At 40.7% G+C, this 21,240-nt stretch overlaps 1 protein-coding gene across 3 annotated transcripts in view; it reads right to left on the bottom strand.

The window, feature by feature from the left end:
* Positions 1–18,706, bottom strand: part of PRMT3 (protein arginine methyltransferase 3) — a 126,270-nt gene extending 107,564 nt beyond the window's left edge. For 2 of the 3 annotated variants that reach the window (XR_011495945.1, XM_070491348.1), the window contains exons 1-8: positions 18,477–18,688; positions 18,136–18,277; positions 16,484–16,566; positions 14,757–14,806; positions 14,038–14,140; positions 7,236–7,395; positions 5,799–5,943; positions 1,386–1,451 (exon numbers count right to left, since the gene is read on the bottom strand). Coding sequence is in view for 2 of the 3 variants with exons in the window: in XM_070491348.1 (XP_070347449.1) it covers positions 1,386–1,451; positions 5,799–5,943; positions 7,236–7,395; positions 14,038–14,140; positions 14,757–14,806; positions 16,484–16,566; positions 18,136–18,277; positions 18,477–18,504 (777 nt within the window). In the remaining variant the exon portion in view is untranslated. Of the gene's footprint in view, positions 1–1,385; positions 1,452–5,798; positions 5,944–7,235; positions 7,396–14,037; positions 14,141–14,756; positions 14,807–16,483; positions 16,567–18,135; positions 18,278–18,476 lie in introns of all 3 variants that reach the window. The other variant, XM_044753404.2, reaches the window with a different exon arrangement.
* Positions 18,707–21,240: the final 2,534 nt, after the last annotated feature.

Here is a 21,240-nt window from a genome sequence, read left to right as displayed (position 1 = left end):
CACGTGAAGAAATAAAATTAGAGAAGAATCTTTCAAAATGGAGGTGAGGGGGCTGGCCCGACGGCACAACGGTCAAGTCCGCACGTTCCACTTCAGCAGCCCTCGGTCCGTGGGCTCAGATCCCACGTGTGGACCTACGCACCACCTGGCAAGCCATGCTGTAGCAGGCGTCCCACATATAAAGTAGTGGAAGATGGGCATGGATGTGAGTTCAGGGCCAGTCTTCCTCAGCAAAAAGAGGAGGATTGGCAGCAGATGTTAGCTCAGGGCTAATCTTCCTCAAAATAAAAAAATAAATAAAATGGAAGTGAAAGGGGTATTAAAAACATGATAAGCTATCAATATACATGTTCTTTAAGTGGAAAGAGTAGGGGAAAATTCCCAAGCAAAGGTATGTAAGTGGCAGAGATGATAATATTCTTGACCAAATTAGTGGACTAATTTCTAGTGAGGAACAAACAGAAAACCTGAACTTTTAAAGAACCACGCTAATGTAGAGAGAAAATGGAGGAGGAAGTAAAGAAAAAAAATAAAAAAAATTCACAAGGGAGGAAAAACAACATAAATTTCAAACGCACACACACACACACACAGTGTGAAAGATCATCTCTGAAACAACCTGAGGCAGTATTAAGACTAATGGTAAAACATAAAGTGTCTCATAAAGGGGTAAATAAATGAAGTCTTGAAAGAAAGTACATAAAATAAATTTAACCTTACAGTATTTGACCCTATCAGTATCATCTTAAAATTATTAATTTTTAACTAATAACAGAAACTAGAATAATAATTAAAAGTGTGCTTTGGGGCCAGCCCCGTGGCCGAGTGATTGAGTTTGCACGCTCCACTGCAGGCGGCCCAGTGTTTCGTCGGTTTGAATCCTGGGCACGGACATGGCACTGCTCATCACACCATGCTGAGGTGGCATCCCACACGCCACAACTAGAAGGACCCACAACTACGAGTATACAACTGTGTACCGGGGGGCTTTGGGGAGAAAAAGGAAAAAAATAAAATCTAAAAAAAAAAAACAGTGTGCTTTGGTGTGGGGCTTATCTGATACATGTGAAATTCAGAGGAATCACAGCAAACCAAACATATGATTTAAAGAAAATTATCTGGATAAGCCAAGCTTAACTAAACTATGTCACTGTAATTAATGAACCTCAATGTAAAGAAAGAGCATATGGAATGACAGCACCACCCAGCATTTCTGTTATCAGCACTCAGCACCACAGAACAGCATCATAAAAGTCTCCCACGAAATAAAGCCAGAGGACATCAAATCATCTGCTATCAATGACGACCCAAGAGAGCACCGCTACTGCCCAAGATGGACATGATGCACAACTGAAATGTATCATTCTATAGCCCATGCTACTCACCTTGTCTTTGAAGATGTGTGGGTTTTGGTATATGAAATCTCGGTAACTTTCTGTTCGTACTTTGTCCTAGGGTGGACAGAGAAAAACATTGTGTTTAGTACAGCTATGTTAAAATATGAGAGAAAAAAACAAAATAGATAAATGTCTAAGTTATAGTTACATACGCAAAATGAAGCCAAACTGAGTATGGTTTTTCTAAGAAAGTCACTGATCAGCACCTATCTGACTTATAATCCTGTTTTGTTCGTAGAAATGCCTGTAGTAGGAGATGATGCTTAAGAGCCTATAAGCCTAAATCATTTGAGGCCCGCAGCCCCATTACGAGACTTCCACACCTGCAGCCTCACGTGACCTGGGACCGAGGCGGGCAGTGAATGCTAACATTTATGCTGGTTCATGAACTGAACTGATTCCCTTTAAATCACCTCAGCTGAGACAGACACTGACAGCAAATCGAGCAGCAAGGGGCTCTGCTGCCCGGCGAGTAAATTGAGTACGATAAAGTCTCTCAGACCAGGAATGCCGGTTCTGGTTTTCCCACTAGGTGGGAAGAAAGCAGTTACACCAAATGCTACAAGATCAAAATTTATACAATCCATATCCCTCAAAAAATTTTTATGCCAATGCTGGGATTTTAAAAAATATTTTTATAAAGGAGGTCTTAAATTAAAAGGCAAGTTGTTTTACTTAATTCCTGGATCTAAAAAGGGGGAATTCCATAATTAATTCCAGGCTTTCTAACAAAATTATTTTTAAATGCTTTACAAACAAAATTTTAAATCAGGCTTGTTAAATCTTTCCTTGAAAGTTATTTTAAAAATTCCTAAAAGAATCTAATGTTTAAATAAATTTACACATATTATTAACTAATTAATTTTAAAGCTGTCTTAAAAAAAAAACCATTTCCTACATTTTAACCATTTTTATATTCTTCTTACACTACAACCAGTGATTTCTGCTGACATAACAAAACCTACAAAGGGTGCACCTCAGTCAAGGAGGCATTCACCCTGCTCCAACTTAACCACCAGCATGCCAAGTTCTGCTCTAGTCCACGCACTGCTGCCCGGCTCAGCTTCAGCCCCTCACCCAGCTCCTTCTATACGTCCACCTGCTTCTGCTCACAGGCTCACCCTGGTGCAAGGAAATCCAGAGTACACCAAACATGGTGCCTTGGACATAGCAGAGCTTCAATTTAATAACTGAATTTTTAAAAGAAAAATCCACTAAACATGAAAATGCAAGCAAATAAAAGACTAGCCTTCATAACCATTTAAAAATACTTACTCTAGCAAAAGATTAACACTTTAATACAAAGTAAGGTAACAGACAGAAATTTAAAAATTATCTTTTGCACTAACCTATTAAAACTAAAAAACACAAAAGAATAATAAAATTAGAGCTCCAATACTAAGAAGCAAGATAATCTTTTAAGACTAGTAAACTGTCGTGGAATTATTCTTATAAATGTAAAAAACTTCAAGATGAGACTAAAGACAAGAGAACAGTTATATACTATAAATTTTACATATATAAATAACAGTAAGTTTTAAATGTACAGGCCCATGAAGGTGGACAGAATGCATGAGTTAGCTGCAGATTCAATGAGGAGAATGCAGTAAAGAAAACTTATTTAACCGTACTATGATCTGTGATAAATGTTCACCCGGATGAACAATGTTTTCCTTGGAGAAAAAAAAGAGAGTGACGCATCTCAGATTTCTAACATTAGATAACAATGACTCTTCTTCAGAAAGATAATGTGGCAAAGGATTTTGAAAGTTCGTGTAATCTATCCCTCTATCAACTGTATCTCTGGAATTCACAAAAGTTATCTTCATCTTAACTCCAAAAAATAAAATCACGAACTACCTTTATTTATAATTATAATCACAATATATGCCAAAATAGTGTCATTAAAATGTCAGAGACTAAGCAACAAAAAATACAAATAATATTCCTATAAAAGCAAGGCCAGGGGCAGGCCCAGTGGCGTAGTGGTTAAGTTCATATGCTCCACTTCAGAGGCCTGGGGTTCGCAGGTTCGGATCCCAGGCATGGACCTACACACCACTCACCAAACTACGCTTTGGTGGCATCCCATATACAAAGTAGAGGAAGACTGGCACAGATGTTAGCTCAGGGACAATCTTCTTCGAGCAAAAAGAGGAAGATTGGTGACAGATGTTAGCTCAGGGCCCATCTTCCTCACCAAAAAAAAAAAAAAAAAAAGCAAGGAAAATTCTAAGCATTAAAATAAGTCCTAGGGGCCGGTTCCATGGCCGAGTGGTTAAGTTCGCGCATTCCGCTGCGGTGGCCCAGGGTTCGGATCCTGGGCACGGACGTGGCACTGCTTGTCAGGCCACGTTGAGGCAGCCTCCCACATCCCACAACTAGAAGGACATGCAACTAAGATATACAACTGTGTACGGGGGGGGGGGGGGGGGGGGTTTGGGGAGATAAAGCAGAAAAAAAAAAAAAGATTGGCCACAGTTGTTAGCCCAGGTGCCAATCCTTAAAAAAAAGGAAGATTGGCAATAGTTGTTAGCCCAGGTGCCAATCTTTAAAAAAAAAAAAAAAGTCCTATATATATGGTTTCTCAATTTAAGATTATTTATAAAGATCAGGAGAGATTCTGGTAGTAGTACAACCTTGAACACATTATGTGTGCTAAGAACTGTTTTGATAAGAAACAGAAGAAATATTGCTTAATATAAGGCACATTTCATATTCATCCACAGTACATAACTTAGCAAAATATAAAATGGATGCACAGTTCTTTTTGAATGGAATATGTCCATATTTCCTATGAACACTTCAGTCATTTCCAAAGGGAGGTAATTACACTGCATAACAGCTAAGTGGAACTAAGAGAGAATTGTATTAATAAGGATTAAGTGATTCTCTAAAAAGGAAGAGAGAGCACTGGAAACTTCAAGCTGGAACTTGTTAAATCTCCATGTACATCACAAAGACTTAACAATACCCAATCAAGTGTGCAGATCCTCCAGCTACTGATACACAGCTGCAAGTGTCCAGGACAGAGATGAGGAAACAAGTACTCAAACTGGATCTCCCTGACAACTGTAGTGAGGACACGCACATGCACCATTTACTGGGAGTCTCAGTCAGCTTATCTGTCTGAAAACCCAGCACAATTTCCATACCAAAGGCAGTAAAGGCTCATGGCACTTAGATTGATGGAGTGATTTAAAATGACAAACGCAGGCTTAGATTAACTCCTTTAAAGAAAATATTCTAGACACAATAAAATTAATTTTAACAAAGAAAATAGAGTAAGTCAATTTCCTTTAAACAAATTCACCCTGGTCTTAAAATAACTTATTACTTATAATAAGATAACTGTTATTTGTAATGCTATGCCATTACCCAAGTGACAAGAAAAAGCACAACCATGACATGTCATTAGTAAAGAAATGACATGACATTGCTTTAAAAGGCCCCAAGTAAAGACAATCACTATTAATTAGCAAACCTCCACCCCGTGATCCTGCAAAACTGACTCAATAAAATACATACATGTTATTAAATATCCCTGGGTATTTTCAATGCACATGTTTCAGGGGAACATAATCTTCGGGCTTCCACAAAATAAAACAATCTTTTGAGGAAGGATTTAGGAAGGAAGTTTTTGTTGGTGGGTTTCAAGAGAAGAAAAGGCAGTGGCATCTAAAATTCATAAACATCTAAAATTTTCAATAATTGTTATATCGCAACATTTGTTTCACTCTAGTTACATACTTTCAGTTTTACTCAGTTAAAAAATTACATTTTGCTATTTTATAATATACAATATAATACACGATAAAGTGTTTAAATACTAGGTATAGCTAGAAATCTACTTGTAGTTCATATAAACATTCTCATTCCAAAAATTAAAACCAAATTTAAATATATGACTCGACCAATTTAGGAAATTCCTCTATACATCAATGATTTCAAACGTAAAAATATTATGCCATAACAATTTTGAGAATTATTTATAATTAAACTTGTACCAAAGAATTATTTGCCCACACTCAAGTCAGTATTGCTATTTAAAACACTAAAATTAATCATTTCCTTTGTACATTAAAGGCAAATATATAATTTATTTGTTCCTATTAACAGTTGCTCTTGAGAAGACTAAACTCATCAGTTGTTTTCTCCAATGTTCTATTTCAAGCAAAAAGTAATTTCATAATAAAGGTTAATAATGATATCAAATGGAATTTACAATGACTTTGATGCTTCTGTAATCTTTTCAACATAAGATGAGCTATCAAGTACTAAAGAGATTTAAAAAAGCAGTCCTCATAAAAAAGCAGTTCTCCTACAGCATAAGTATCAAGAACCTGTTTTACTCTATTTTTCCTTTAGGACAGATTTGGTGCATTTGTGCTCTTCTCTAACCTTTAGCATTTCTTCATGTATCCCATAATGCCCGTATGAGCTGAAATAAACACCATCCTCATCCTCCTGGAGGTCTGCAATGGCAGTAGTAGATGACGAGCAGGTTCTGACATCTGCGTTCATCACAAAATCCTGAGCAAATTGTCTGTAATCAATTTGAAATACACCCTTGAGACAGGTTTATTGGACCATGAAAAAAGGAAAGGCTAGAGGTTGAGGAAGAGAAGGGGGAGGGAGTGGAGTGTGGAGTGTGATGAGCCTTCTAAATCACATGCTATCTTAAGCAACTGAAAGCTCCCCCTGCTGGATCTTAAGCAATGGTATATTCAAAGCCAGCTGTAAGCAGTCCTCCTGCAAACGCGAAAGCACTGCCCACCACAGATTACAGGTGTTTACAGCTTGCAACTGAACAAAATAAGCACATTACATTTATTCAGCTTTATTATTTCTATTGCTCCAAAATCTTATTTTAGCTGTGAATCAATGTAGTATATTTCAATGCCATTAATATTCTTTAAAACCGTATTACCTCATGGAAGCATTACATGAGCAGAAAGAGGACCCAAATTGAGAATTATTTACATACACCAACATCATCCACTCCAGCTCTAAAATTCAGTTCCCTCTCTGATCACGACACATTAAGAATCTATTAGCTGTGCATGGGGGAGAAGTGCAAAGAGGCAGATAGCAGAGCTGTTGTTGGTTACTAGGTTAGCCAGCATAAAATCTCAGAAACAGGGAAGGGGACCTACAATCAGCTATACTATCTTTCCTGCTGGACATTCTGGCAAACCATCAAGTGGATACTCAGGCAACAGCAATCAACTTACAAATCCAACAGGCAAAGCTGGAGGTATAGCTGGCAGAAATGCAGAACCTCAGGCCCTGCTCCAGACCTCCTGAATCAGAACCCACTTTAACAAGATCCCCAGGTGGTTCGTAAGCACATAAATTCTGAGAAGTACTAAGCCAGCAGAACACTAATTTACCTACAGGAGAAAACAGTCCAATGTATCTAGTTTTCTGATTAAATACGACATTGTAATTATATTTTGATCCTTTAAAAACCAACTTTCAACTCTGTATTTTCCCCAAACCTAAGTAAAATGGAGAAATCTACTAGAAACAGGGTAATTCAAAGGAAAGCATATCAAAGAACAAAAGCACTCAAGACAACAACACTCCCCAGAGCAATTGCCATTAGTACAGAAATAATTATAAAGAAGTCTATGAGAACAGGTAAAACTACAGAATTTTATGTTAATTGACTATATCCACAACATATAAAAATGTCGTGTATCTTTAGTATTACTAAAATTAAATATCTACAATGTTCTTTCCAGTATATGAAATGTTGCCCATATTCTACCTTGTTATTAGTCGTATTATTTTAGGGATCTAAACAATTAATTTTCTCTAAGATTGATAAATTACTTCATTTTTTGCAGATCCTCACGTGCGCTAGCTAATGCAGCTTCGGCAGACAGAGCCCTGGCTTCCATATGCTTCAACCTTTCAACAACAGATGTATTTTCACTGAGTCCATTGGGGTATGAGAGTGGGACTGACACCGCTTCATAAAGATCTTCTACATCTAAAGAAATAAATGGACATAATTATCAGGCCATCTTATAACAATGAAGTACATATAAATATATTAGGAATAAATATATACTAAGAGCCTATTATGCGACAAACTGAGAAAAATTAGTAAAAGTACTTTTAATTAAATAAATATTTACTAGCCAAAGTGTTTCCATTTGAATCTAAAGAGCATGCTGTTAGTCTTTTTTCATTAGCTGGCTAAATTGAACACATATATAAGCATTAGAAAAGCAGAATCTCAGCAACCAAACCCAGGAAGAAACAAAGAAGTGGAAGAAAAAACCCTCATATTTATTGATCATCAGGTACTTTTCAATACATCTCATTTCATCCTCAAAACAAACCTATTTATGCCCATTTCAAGGCACGGGAAAAATAAATTTCAGAGAAATTAACTGACTACCCCAAAGTCACAGAGCTGTGTAATGAAGGAAGTAAGCCTCAAACCCCTGCCCGCCTTCCTAGCCCATGTTCCTGCCACTACACGAGGCCGCCTCTCAGCCTCGGGTCCTCATCTGTAGAATAAGAGGTACTAAATGACATATTCCGTAATGAGAGTGTGCAGATAGAGAATTCCATACATTCAATAACTTTTTCATCCTGGGTAGGAGGAGCGCAATCTATACATCAACATCTTACTGCTGACATCATTAAACATCCTAATTCCTAATATTATTAAAAACTCTTGATTTAAATTTAATTTCACTATATATAAATCTTTTTAACTTCTGCTGTAGAATTCTGCAAAAGCAAGTTAATATATGGAGTTAGCAAGTTTTACAAAATCTGAACACACATTTACCAGTCTAATTAACGTTCGGATCAATTTAAAGCAACAAAAACTATGCAGCTATTTTATTTTCTCCTCAGTAAACACACTGGGGAAATATGGCTTTTTTTGTTTCCCATTCAGTTTTTAGTTGTGACACTAGAGTTGGGACAAAACAACTAAGCTTAACAAATACATGATAACATAATAACTTAGAGACTAGAGCCTAAGTTGAACTTCCTGTTAAAAAAGCACGGCAGGGCACCACTAACCTCTAGCCAGTCTTGCAGAATACTAAGTCATTTTAAAACTATAGATTCAGTCACTACTTAATTCACCAAAAATTAATGAGAACAACAAAATATTACCAAACTATTTAAGGATGGTGTACCATAGTTTCTACTTCCTACTCTATCATTGTGTATCTTGTTTTCCCCAAAATTCTTCAAACCGTTTGCAAACCACATTGTTAGTTTAAGTTATGGATTATAACTGAAGAAGGAAATTGGTTTCTCTGTTTTGCTTTCTGCTGTAATAAAAGTTAGAATGAAAACCTTTAGGATTAATATGTAGGTAATCATATACTAAAGGTGAAATGTATAGATTTGAAAAGGAGAAAGGATTCAGTAAACATTCAGATTCGCAAGTGTAATTTATCCAAACAGTCCAATTTAGAATCCTAAACCACATCCAGGAAGAGGAATTTCCACATCTGCATTCCATCTCAGGAGGCTCAAATTACCCCGACACTTCATTTTGGCAGCTGAGAACTACCACAAAAGATGGGCAATTTATCAGAAAGACATAACAATTATGAACAAACCTCACAGAAGAGCTCCAAAACACACGAAGAAAAACCTGACAGAATTAAAGGCAAAACCAGACAATCCTTCAACCACAGTCAGAGATTTAAATAAACTCCTATCAACAACTGAAAGAACTAGATTTAAAAAAACCCAAGAGACATAAAAGATCTGAACAAAAATATTCAGCACCTTGAGCTGATTCTTTTTTTTTTTTTTTTTTAGATTTTTTTATTTTTTCCTTTTTCTCCCCAAAGCCCCCTGGTACATAGTTGTGTATTCTTCGTTGTGGGTTCTTCTAGTTGTGGCATGTGGGACGCTGCCTCAGCGTGGTCTGATGAGCAGTGACATGTCCGTGCCCAGGATTCGAACTAACGAAACACTGGGCCGCCTGCAGCGGAGCGCACAGACTTAACCACTCGGCCACGGGGCCAGCCCCTTGAGCTGATTCTTTATAGCATACTGCACCCAGTAACTCTATCTTGACACTTTGGTAAAGTATTGATCAGTTATTTTTAGAATGTCTCTCAACCTGGGTTTTTCTGATGTTTTTTCACGTTTGGAATGAAATTATACGTTTTTGGCAAGAATAGCAGAGAAAAAATGTTGTGTCCTCAGTGCATTATACCAAGGGGCTCGTGGTGTCAATACACCTCATCACCACTGATTTTGGCTGTGGTGGTGTCTGCTGGATTTCTCCACTGAAAAGGGAACATCTCCTTTGTAGTTAATAAATTTCTAGGAAGAGAGAGTCTGAACTATGCAAATCCCGTTTCGCCCTAAATTTTTGCCTGCTAATCTTAGCATCCATTGGTGGGTCTTTTCTGCAAGTTATTACTGTGGTGTTTGCCTACTGCTGATTTTCTAATTCTCTCTTTTTCAACATCTATTAACAGGAATTCTACTCTAAGGTGAGCTGCTCCTTCTGCACTTATTTATTTGGTTGATTATTTCTGTCAGTGTGGACTCATGGATATTTATTTAATCCCGTGGGTTAAAAACCAATACTACCATCTTCCGTGTTGCTCAAATTATCCCAGCGGTGGCCACGAGGAGCTCCTTCAGGTGGGCGCCAGTGTTCTTTTGCTAAGTCCCGTCCTCCTCCACCTGTTCAAGTACTTCCTTATTTTCCGGCACAAGATGTCCCAGACTCCTCTCGTATCTTCCCTGCCCCATCCATGGAATGCACCTGTCTGAGAGGCCTTGGTTCCTTTTATTGCAGAATGGTGCTATAGATCGAGATCTGGGCACTAGGGATGCTCACTGCTACTGGGGTTTTTCTAGGCCTCTCAGCAAACAGAGCTGGGAAATACCTGTATGTACACTAACCCACACATGCACACATCTGTATTTCTGTATCCATCCATCTGTGCATAAATTAAGAACTGTGAATTTATACTGATTCCAATCTATCACCACAGGACTCATTTCATCTTTCCCCATTTCCCGATTTGAAACCTCCTCCAACAGAGAGAAACCTGGCTCCTACTATCCATAATACCTTTGCTTGTTCAATTCTAGTATACACAAAAGAAGTGTCAGAATTGCTAATTCACACCCTGCAAGAAAACACCTTTCCTTTCTAGATTACAGCATTTATGCAGTTCTTTTTATCTGTGGCCTCAGCACAAAATCCAGTCATATTCCACTTACTCAGGTAGTTCTCTTCCTCCCCACCCTCTTCAGTGTGGTTACACTATTTCTTTGTCACATGCTTAAGTTCATTTGTTAGTTTTTGTATTCCATTCTGTACCACTGCCCTCACACACATCCTGGTTGTTTCAACTGTTGATTTTTTTGATTATATGAAGACCATGAGAAACATTATTATAGCGCTAAGAGTTGGAGCTAGACAAAAGGATATATACTCCGAGAAGGGTCACTCCCTCTTATTGCTGCTACCTCATTCCACTGTGCTCTTCTTTTCTTCCTGGTCCCACTAATGCCAGTAAGCAGCGAATCTCTTTAGTTTCTAGTTCGTCCTTCCTGTATTTCTTTTGCACAAATGAGCACACAGGCATTTTCTCAAATCCCTTTCTTTCTTACATGAGGAGTATCATACAACAGATATTCTTTTGAGCTTTGCCTTTTTTTGTTTAACAGTATGCCCTGGATATCACTCTGTATCAGTTCAGAGATCATCCTCATTGTTTTTAATAGGTGTAGACCACCGTGTGGATGGACCATAGCTTATTCAACTACTCTCCTATGAAGGGGCACTTCGGTTGTTTTCGATATTTCAAAATAACAACACTGCAACGAATAACCTTGTGTATATGTATTTTCAGAATACTGGAGGTGTATCTTCAAGACAGATTCTTATGAGTGAGACTGCTGGGTTAAAAAGTAGGTGTATATACAGTTTTGTTGAGGTATTGCCAAATATGCATTCTACTAGCACTGTATGACAGTGGCTGTCTCTCCAGAGCCTCTCAACAAAACGTGTTGTCATGTTTAAAAAAGTTTTCCCAGTCTGACAGGTGAGAAATGGTACTTTGGCGTTGGGCTATTTTTATACCCTTTTGGGTGAACTGTCTAACCAGGTATTTTTCCCCATTGTTCTAACATGTATTCGATCCTTTCTCCTTCAATTTTTAAGACTTCTTTATGTATAAAAGGATAGTAACCCTTCGTGGAATATATTCCAAATATTATACCATACTTTCTAAAAAACTTAACCAAACTCCATTTTACTCACTCAGATTTCATTAATTTGTGCCTCATGTCCCCCTTCTGTTCCAAGATCCCACCCATGATATCACAATTCATTTAGTAGTCATGTCTCCTTAAGCCCCTCTTGGCTATGACAGTTTCTCAGGCCTTGTTTTTGGTAATCTTAGTTTGAGGGGCACTGGTCAGGTAGTTTGTAGAATGTCCCTCACTTTGTGTGTGATGTTTTCCACGGTTAGACTGAGGTTATGTGTTTTGGGAGGAAGACCACAGAGCTAAAGTGCCCTTCCCATCACATCATCTCAAAGGTACATACTATTAACGTGGCCTATCGCTGATGATGTTGACCTTGATTACCTGGCTAAGGTAGTGTTTACCAGGTTTCTCCATCATAAAATCACTTTTTCCTCCTTATACTGTACTTCATTGCCTATTTTCTTAGTCATCTCCCTTTAGTGAAGGACTGAAACAGTGTTTAGTCATCTTCATATCCTCAATGCCGAACGCTTAGCAGATGCTCAATAAACATTTACTGAACGACAGTGGAGGTGAAATGGTCAGTAACCAGGCCTGGAGCCAGGAGAATGATGACCTCCTCCTCCACCTCTCCCCACGAATGGCCAGGGGTACAGACTGAGAGAATGTGGGCAGTGCAGGCAAGAGCAGGCCCAGTTCCACCTCCTTTACTAGGCCTCTTTACCTGTCCCCGATCTCAGTCACTACTTCTTCACCTAAACTCCTCTGGAACCTATATATTTACCAAGGACAAAAAGTTCTCCTTTCTAAGCACTCACCCTCTGACAGCTACTATGCTAATACGTATTACCTTTGCAACAATGTTAGAATGTAGATGTCATTATCACCTTTTTGAAAATTAAAATTAAGGCTGAAAGAAATTAAGTTGATATACCCTAGGAGAGCTCGAGTTCAATACTGACCTGTACCCACAGTGACCAGCACACAGCACTCAGTATCTGTTGATCTGAGTAATCTCCTCCTCTTCTGAACTGCACTGCCTTTCTACTTCTCACAAAACTCATCATATTTGACCTTCTAATACAGAATAGACGTTTAAAAAAAAAACACTCCTATTACTATACTGTGGGCTTTCTATGGGAAGCATTGTGACATGCCTTTCTTCATGTCCTAAAGCATTTAACATCCTACTTTCAACCTGTGTTTAATAAATGATTTTGAATTGAGGAAGTCATAAAGAACACCAGTGGGCCCTCTGTCATTTATCAAAGAGACCACTTTGGTCACTCTGAGGAGACATGAGATTAAAGAGAAGTGGTAAAAACGGGAAAGAATCAACCTGGGACTCATCAAATTTTAGAGCTACAAAGAATCTCAGAAATCTGGCCCCAATTCCTCACTTTATAAATGAAGACTTAAAACCAGAAAGCTTAAGTGCTTTGCCCAAGGTCACACAGCCCCTGAAGCCCACATTAAGGTTCTCACTACTGTACTGCATCACACCGCCACACAACTTAATGATGGCACTTCTCAAGGAAATGAGTGGTTTTCCACAGTTCCTGCTAATCAAAGACCTGCTCAAATACACGCTGTCAAACTACCGTCTGTGAAGGTGTGTCTGTTCAGAATGGTCTTGTTGATCTGAAGACAGCAAACCCTCTATTTCACCCCACTGGCACTAGAAACATGAAAGGAAGTATAAATTAAAAAAATAAATAAATCACTTAACTCCAATAAATCAGACCTATAAAGTATCTATAAAAGGCCAAGAGAATTTTCACAAGATCCCTGTTCAATAAGAAATGAACCAAAGCACAGAGCAAGTAACTAAGGAAGAAAGCTACAGTCAAGAAATGAGAGTGATCCTGCCAAAAGGGAGACGTAAGTTAGTGTACGGGGTGAGCTCATGGAAGTCTGAGTTAAATCTGAGCCACATCAAACCAAAATCTCAGTAAATTAGATGTCTTAAGAAAAGTCACTTATCCAATCTGAATACATGAGATAAAAGCAGCAAATATTATTAAATCTACTTAAATCTATTAAATATTATTAAATCTACTGATTTAATAATTTTTAATCTACTGATTAAAAAATTTTAAACTAGCTAAATCAAAAATTTAGTCAATTCTAATTAGACTGAAAATCAATCTAACAACTAAAAATTATTCTCTGCAGTCCCCCTATGTTTCAGAATGTCTTGTACACAATGTTTAAAGGAGCTCCTATTCCCAAATTCCTCCCTCGTGACTTAGTGTGACTAGCAGTTCTTAAGTGACTTGACTTTCCTATTGAAACCAACTACCTGATGAGATCTTTAGAGAATTAACGAGATAAATGTTCCTAGAACATCTAACCACTATTTTGCCATAATAAATGACTCTACATTAAAGTAGATACAGTAAGCTCATCTTACCAAATTGAAGTAAAAGGTCATCTTCTAACACTGGCTTCAAATACTCTTCTTTCTCCCAAGGCACTGGGTTGTATATGGAATTCATATACTCAACTGTAGGATTCTGGATATAAAATTAATTGCATGTTTTTTCATTGCATATAATCACAAAATCTCCCTAGCAAAAACTAGGAAAATTAAACAGATGAAATCATGTATATATTACACAAAATCATGTCTAGATTATGCAAAATCTTTATTTAAGGAGTCTATGTTCACCTGTCATTTCATTAACTTGATTGGACAAGTGCTTTAATTAATGGTTTCAATGCAGTTTTATATTGTTTGGCTTTGGGGGAAATGGAAATATATACATCATTTGAATAGAATAGAAAAAAGAACACCCAAGGTACTTAAAAAAATCACACTAGAAATTACTTCTGATTTTACAGAAATACTATCAGTATTTCCCTTTATCTGGCACTGAATTACATTTTCACATAACACTGATTATTCTCTTAGACGCAATTAAAAACAACACTTAAGTATTGTGTGTCCATTTACTTGGCGCTGTTTGTTGTGCTAGCTCCTAACGTCCGTGATTCCCACAATACGAGTGCCAAATTTATAAGTTCCCTCTATAGCAGCTCCTCATGCTCTTTTAAAAATCAGCACATTGATAGTCACCGCGGTATTTCTTTAGTTTTGAAACAAAATTATAAATTAAGCTACCAACTTACCTTAAGTCTAATAAAATTTATTAGTTTAATGTATCCATAAAATTCAAGTCCTAAAGAGGAAAAAAAAGATAGTTTACCTATTTTAACATAACGTAAGTTTTGTTTAATTGGCCTGCTCTATAGATGCTTCTCTGGTTAAACAATAAAATATTTCTGCCCTATACCTACCACTTATAATATTTTGAATTTATTATTAAGAATGACAAACAGTAACTTTGATACTTCTGAATATTTTAATTTAGAAACAGCCAGAGATGACAAATTTTTAAATGCTTTTCTTGCCTTTCTGAAAAATGAGAAATTAATTTTTAGAATTCTCCTCCTCATCTGCCAGAGCAATACAAATCAGGAAAATCAGGTCTTGGATTTTACCAAGTATGTGGCAGTTGATTTTAGAGCCGAAAGTTTCTAAACCCCCAATTTTTATGGTGCCTACCAAATTATAATTTTGCCAGGACATGGAGCATACAAAACGTACTAGCTTTTCATTAAGTTAAATAGTGCAAATTAAAAAATAATGAGGCTTGTTATCCGGTCCTCATCCTTCCAGAAATGAAGCAGCAAGGGAAACAACAGCATATCTCACCACCTGGTTATTATTTGTTGCGAGAAATGTTGTTATGAGGAACAGAGCAGCACACACAAAATGTTTTATATGCACAATAGCATAGAAAACCTCCTATTTTATAAATGAAAAAAATACACAATTATATTTAAAGTATGATTCCAATTCAGTTTAAAAATGCACATTAGAGGGGCTGGCCCTGTGGCTGAGTGGTTAAGTTCGCGCGCTCCGCTGCAGGCGGCCCAGTGTTTTGTTGGTTCCAATCCTGGGCGTGGACATGGCACTGCTCATCAAACCATGCTGAGGCAGCGTCCCACATGCCACAACTAGAAGGACCCACAATGAAGACTATACAACTACGTACTGGGGGGTTTGGGGAGAAAAAGGAAAAAAATAAAATCTTTAAAAATGCACATTAGAAACATGAAAAAAAACAATGAGACTAAGTTATTCATGTCTTATAAAAGTAGCTGCAGTTAAATTTATGATCTATAAACATTATGTTACGTTTACCTAATGTCTTTTCTAGTTGTTAGTAAATACATGGAGCAAAAAACCAATTCTGTATTTAGTTAATTTGAGTGGAATAGTGCAGCTCTTCTCTATTCATTTAAAGAAGTGGAAGGCTTTAATCATAAGGTAAGTATGTTTAAATGCAAGACTCAAAAGAATCATCTAAATATTCTGCTTACCACCCTAACTTCATCACTCCGTTCTACATACTCTCTTACCAAACTCCTTATCAAACTCAACCTTGTATGCCTTGAAGTTCACGTTATGTTTTGCCTGATGAGTTGACTTTTTTCATAATGACCCACCTCCTTTTCCAAAGTCCACCTCTAACCTTGCTCTAATTCTAATCTACTTTCTTGATCTCTTTAATTCTAATATGATAAAAATGCAATCACATGCCAAGGGTTTTTTTTTCCCCTTTTAAGTTGTGAAGCCTATATAAGCTTTAATACAGTAAACCTTATCTAGAAGAATATAATTAATCTCTCCTTAAAGGCCACTTGTCCAAAAAACTCCATTGTCTTAAGACACATTGTTGCTATATGTTTCATTATATTGGACTTGTATAGAAAAGGAAAGGTCTGGAAAAATATAAAGTTTAAACTTAAATTTCACAACTAAAATTTTCTTTGCTCTAAAAAGTACTCACCATGTTTACAGACCATGTTATCAATATTAAATTGATGTTCAGACTTACAGTGTGAAAATGTTTCTTCAGCAGACGTAAACAACCTGAAAAATCAAGAAACATCTTCATGGAATAGTCCCCCAAGAAGTCTAAATACTGATGCCATGTTAAACATACACTTCCCCCCCTACTCTGCTGCTTTCTAGTTTTATTTCCAATTAAGAAAAAAACAAACATGCCTGTAAATGAGAGGAACCCAGAACTTCTCAAGGGAATTGATATCTCTGAGTTCCATTTACACCTAAAACTAACTACCCTTTAAATGCTGAAGTTAACTTATTTGCCAAATGATAGCAAGGAATTTATCAAAAGGCTTTTAAGAAAGAGAACTCCTTTTGGTACATTCTGTTTCCCTCAAGACATGAAAATTCCCCACACAAAATTTTTCTGTCCTCTAAGGATCAACACTGCTTTCAAAGGCTCTGAACTGGCACAGCTCAAACTGCTTTTAGAAATAAAGCATCAAACGTAATTTTACAGCTGGCATATTCCCAAAGTGCCATATTTCAAAAGTGATCTTGCAGTGTTCCCAAAGTTTCTGCATTACAGACATTGTGAGGACCAAGCCTCTTTATTATGTGACCTGCAAAGCTGAGGGACATATAAGATAGCAATACCCAGCAGAGAAGCCGCACCCCTCTTCTATATGCCTGGCACATACACGCAGTTAGCTTTCAACAAATGTTTACCCAGACAGGTTATTTTTGCAGTATTTATGCAGCCTGTCATAAAGAAGTATGCCCCTGACACTCAATAAATATTATTTTATGACTAGAGTACATGCAGACGCTCTACATCTAACCAGAGGAGGATACGCGTGAGAGCAACGCCCAATCAAGAGGAGCTGACACACCACCAGTCAGCACCAGGCCTAGATTCATGGGAAACTGGAAAAAGTTTCGTAAAGCAACACTGCTCAATGCTAAGCAGGCCTCTTTCATGCCCACGAGCCCAGGACAGCGGCCAACGAACGTCAAGGCTTGTTGAGATGAAGAGGCAGAATTTTAAGTGGAAAGAACACGGATTTGGATATTAAGACAAACCTGGAACAAGGTCTGTGACCTGAACAAGCTATTGATATCGCAGTCGCTTTTTCCCTAAGCTTATCAATTCCTTCCCTTCAACAGGTGGGGAGCCCCTAGCTAGGAAAGTGATCCTTTAAACGGCTCACAAGGAAACCTTACACCTGAGAAGCCCTCTGCTTGTCAGAGTCACGGAATGCTAAAGCTGGAGGGGTCCCGAGGGATTACCCAGTTTAGGGACTCCCAAACTCGTGACTCACTGCAATCACCTCTGAGAGCGGGAGCATCTTTACAAAAAGAGAAGATTCCTGGACGCCATCCCTGATTTGTAAGGACTGAGGGGCAGAGCTTAGCATCTGTGTTTTTAAGTGTCTCAGGTGACAAAGGTGCACAACCAGGAGTGGTCCAAAGCCCTCTCATTTTACACGAGGGGAGACTGAGGCCCGCGGAAGAGAGGTGGCATCGCCGGGCGTCAGCGCACGGCCCCTCCCCCGGTGACCGGGGCTCCTCCCTCCGAGCGCGGGGCCCGGGCTTCGGGGACAGCCGCTCGGGCGACTCCTGAGCGCGCGGCGCTACGGCGGGCTAACGAACCTGTCACAGAACAGGCAGGGGGTCTGCTGCTTGTCGTGGGGGAGGCCAGCCTCGTCCCCGTCCTCGTCCTCCCAGGCGGCCTCGTCGCCGCTGTCGGACAGCGCGGGCAGGTCCTCGTCCTCCTCCTCGGCACCCCGGCCGCCTAGCACATGCACACGGTCAGCGAGGCCTCGACCCGGGCGCCCACCCGCCGCCGCCCTCCCAGCTCCCCCCGCCGTCCCGCGGGGCCCACCGCCCGGCTCCGCGTCCCGGGGGCGCAGGAGGAGGGCGGCCTGTCCGCGGCCCCCCGGCGGCGCGAGCCGGGGCTGGGCCAGCCGTGCTGCAGGGTCTGGGGTACCCACCGCGAGCACCCGACGCCAGCGAGCACATGGCCGTGGTGCCCGGGAGCCGGTGTGTCTGGGGGCGGAGACCGTGCCGGGCAGGTTCGCGCGCGCAGCCGCCGCCGGGCTCTCTGGGCCGCGGGGACGAGCGCAGCCAGGAGCGCGCGGCAGGGCGGGGGGTGGGGAAGGCCTCCGACGCTGGGAACGCGAGAGCGCGCCCGCCGGCGCCTGAGAGCTTCCGGCCTCGAGGCCGCGGCGTTGGTCACGTGAGCTAGATGGGCGGGGCGAGGGCCCGGGCTCCGCCTCCTCCTGCCGCAGGGTTGGCGCAGTGCGCGCCGGGTAAGCGCTGCCGCGGGGCTTGGGCGTGACTTCCGTCTCCTCCTCGGGCCGCGGGGTTGTTGGCGGGATTCCCTGGGAGCCGCCCTGACCTCGGAGGCGGAGACGCCGCAGCGCTTTCGCTGTCGGCGTCGCGCCCTCAGTGCGTCCGGTACTCGAGGGATGAGGGTTTACTAGAGGGACGACCACCCGCGGCGCCCCCTGGTGGCGGAGGAGGCCGAGCGGAACTCGGGTCGCTTGCTCCGTGGTGCCCGCGGATGCAGCGCGCGATGGGACCGCAGGAGCCCGTGGGGGCTTGTGGAGACCACCTACGGCCAGAGCCCCGCGGGCTGTCGCGGGACTTCAGTCTTTTAAAGTAGACGGCTGGGTGAGAGCTTGCACTCTGCAGCCCCCTACTCGGTTAGAATCCTGCTTCTGTCACTTTCCAACTGTGATCTCGAGCAGCCGCCCGACCGCGCCCCGCCTCCATCTCCTCGCTACAAACGGGGAGAATGCTGCACCAAGGGATAAAATGAGTTAATACGTGCAGAGTGCTTAGACACGTGCTCATTTTACTTACCCTAAACAGCGGGAAGCAGGTGACCTGTTTGATTAAGCAAGGGAGTGATGCGGTCACGTGTTTGTTTTTTTTTCACTAATGTGTTTAGAGAGGAACATCCTGGCTGTTGTGTGCGAAGGAGACAAACATTCCCATGCCTCATGCCTTTTTCCCTTCCTCATATGTATTCAACCATCGCATTGTTAGGTGGGAATGGCGGCAGCTCTCGTCCCAGAAGCTAGTACTGCACGCCTGGCACGTTTATCCGATGGCATTGACGGCCGGCCGACTAGGCCCTGCATAACCCCGCCTAACATCCATCTCAACTCAACCCTTCACCTTGGGCACCCCCTCCAACCTTCTGTTAGTGCTAATCACCTTCCACCTCAAGGCCTTTGCTGACAATGCGCTGCAAATGGAAAGGCTTTCTTCCCTCGGACCGTCTCCCACGTAGGGTCCACTGCCATTCCAGCAGCCCCCATTAGTTTCTGTCTTAGCGCCTACCATTCGCTTACTTGTTTTCTCTACTTTAGGTCTTCCCCACAGCACTGCGCCGTAGCTCATAGTAGGTATTCAGTAAATTTGCTGAGTGAGAATGATGCCTTGTATTATTGCAACACTCTTGTGAATGTCATCTTCTCCCTTAACTATAAACCTTAGAGGACAGGACCCCTCGGGTATTGGTGTTGAAGCCCCCCTACATTCTAGGACACTGTCAGAATGTCTGCTGGCCCGGGATGCTGGCCTTGGGAGGAGCTGCTCTTCTCTCTACTCCAAAGATGAACACAGACCCCATCATCCCACTTCACTACTGAGACCAGAATAGGATGTTGAATAAGACCTGCCTGAAGGTTTGTGGGTAAGGAAATAATAGAGAGAATAACTTAAAACTGTCTATTGGGTTTAGCTGCTTTCAGAACCCACAGAACTCACTTCTTGGAGCCCGTGCTTGTTACCACTGAAACAGACCGAGGCTCTTCAGAGTCTAGCCCCAAGGGAACCCCACCTGGCAGAAGGAAGATGTTCCGTTTCCTTTCTAAAGCCCACATTCCAAGATTCCACCCTGCCCTAGAAATGCCTCTTTCCTGGGTGACTGACACTGGGAATGTCCACTCCCTTCTAAGGACATATACCCCCTATTAAGGGGGATGGCCTTTATCCTGCAGTGTCCACTGAAGCCTGAAATGTACCTGGCACACTGTAGACCCTGTAAAAATTGACTGAATCACTCAAATCACTGTTTCCCCCAAGCCCACAAGTTAAAACAACTTTCACCACCATCGTTTGTTCTGTGATGGATATCCTGTGCTCCTCTCGGCTTTGACCCTTCCTTCTGCATCTACCTTTCCTTTCCATAGTTTTTAAAGGGCAGAAACTTGAACTGCACTTTTAAGGGCTATGTGAACATTTTGTGGTTAATCCTGACAAGGAGAAATGGAGAAACCCAAGTATTTCAATTTTATTCATCCACAGCATGTACTGGATGCAGGTACAATTAGTGGAACTCCCTGCTCATATACAGGTAGAGGATGCTCTCACAGAAGGCTTACAAGTATGAGATCAGGCTGACCTGGGTTAGAATCCTGGCTCTGCCATTTCCTAGCTTCAGGTCTTCAGCTTTGGGCCCTTGGGCAAGGCACTTAACCACAGTAAGCCTTAGTTTCCCCATCTGAGATATGGGGATGATAGTATCACCTTATAAAGACTGTTTGGAGGGTTAAAGGACAGATAGCATACATAAAGGCTGGCACTTGGCAAGCACTTGATAAAGATTAGCTGCTGTCCTCTCATTTGCCAAAATGCTGCATATTATCACTGATACTTGGGCATTTTCTAACAATCTAAGAGGTACCCAGGACTTGTCCATTTACTTTTATTCTCCGACTTAGTTCTCCCATGAATGACATAAGC

This window comes from Equus asinus, chromosome 20 (assembly GCF_041296235.1).
Source record: "Equus asinus isolate D_3611 breed Donkey chromosome 20, EquAss-T2T_v2, whole genome shotgun sequence".
NCBI lineage: Eukaryota > Metazoa > Chordata > Mammalia > Perissodactyla > Equidae > Equus > Equus asinus.
This window is presented reverse-complemented; position numbering and strand designations above follow the sequence as displayed.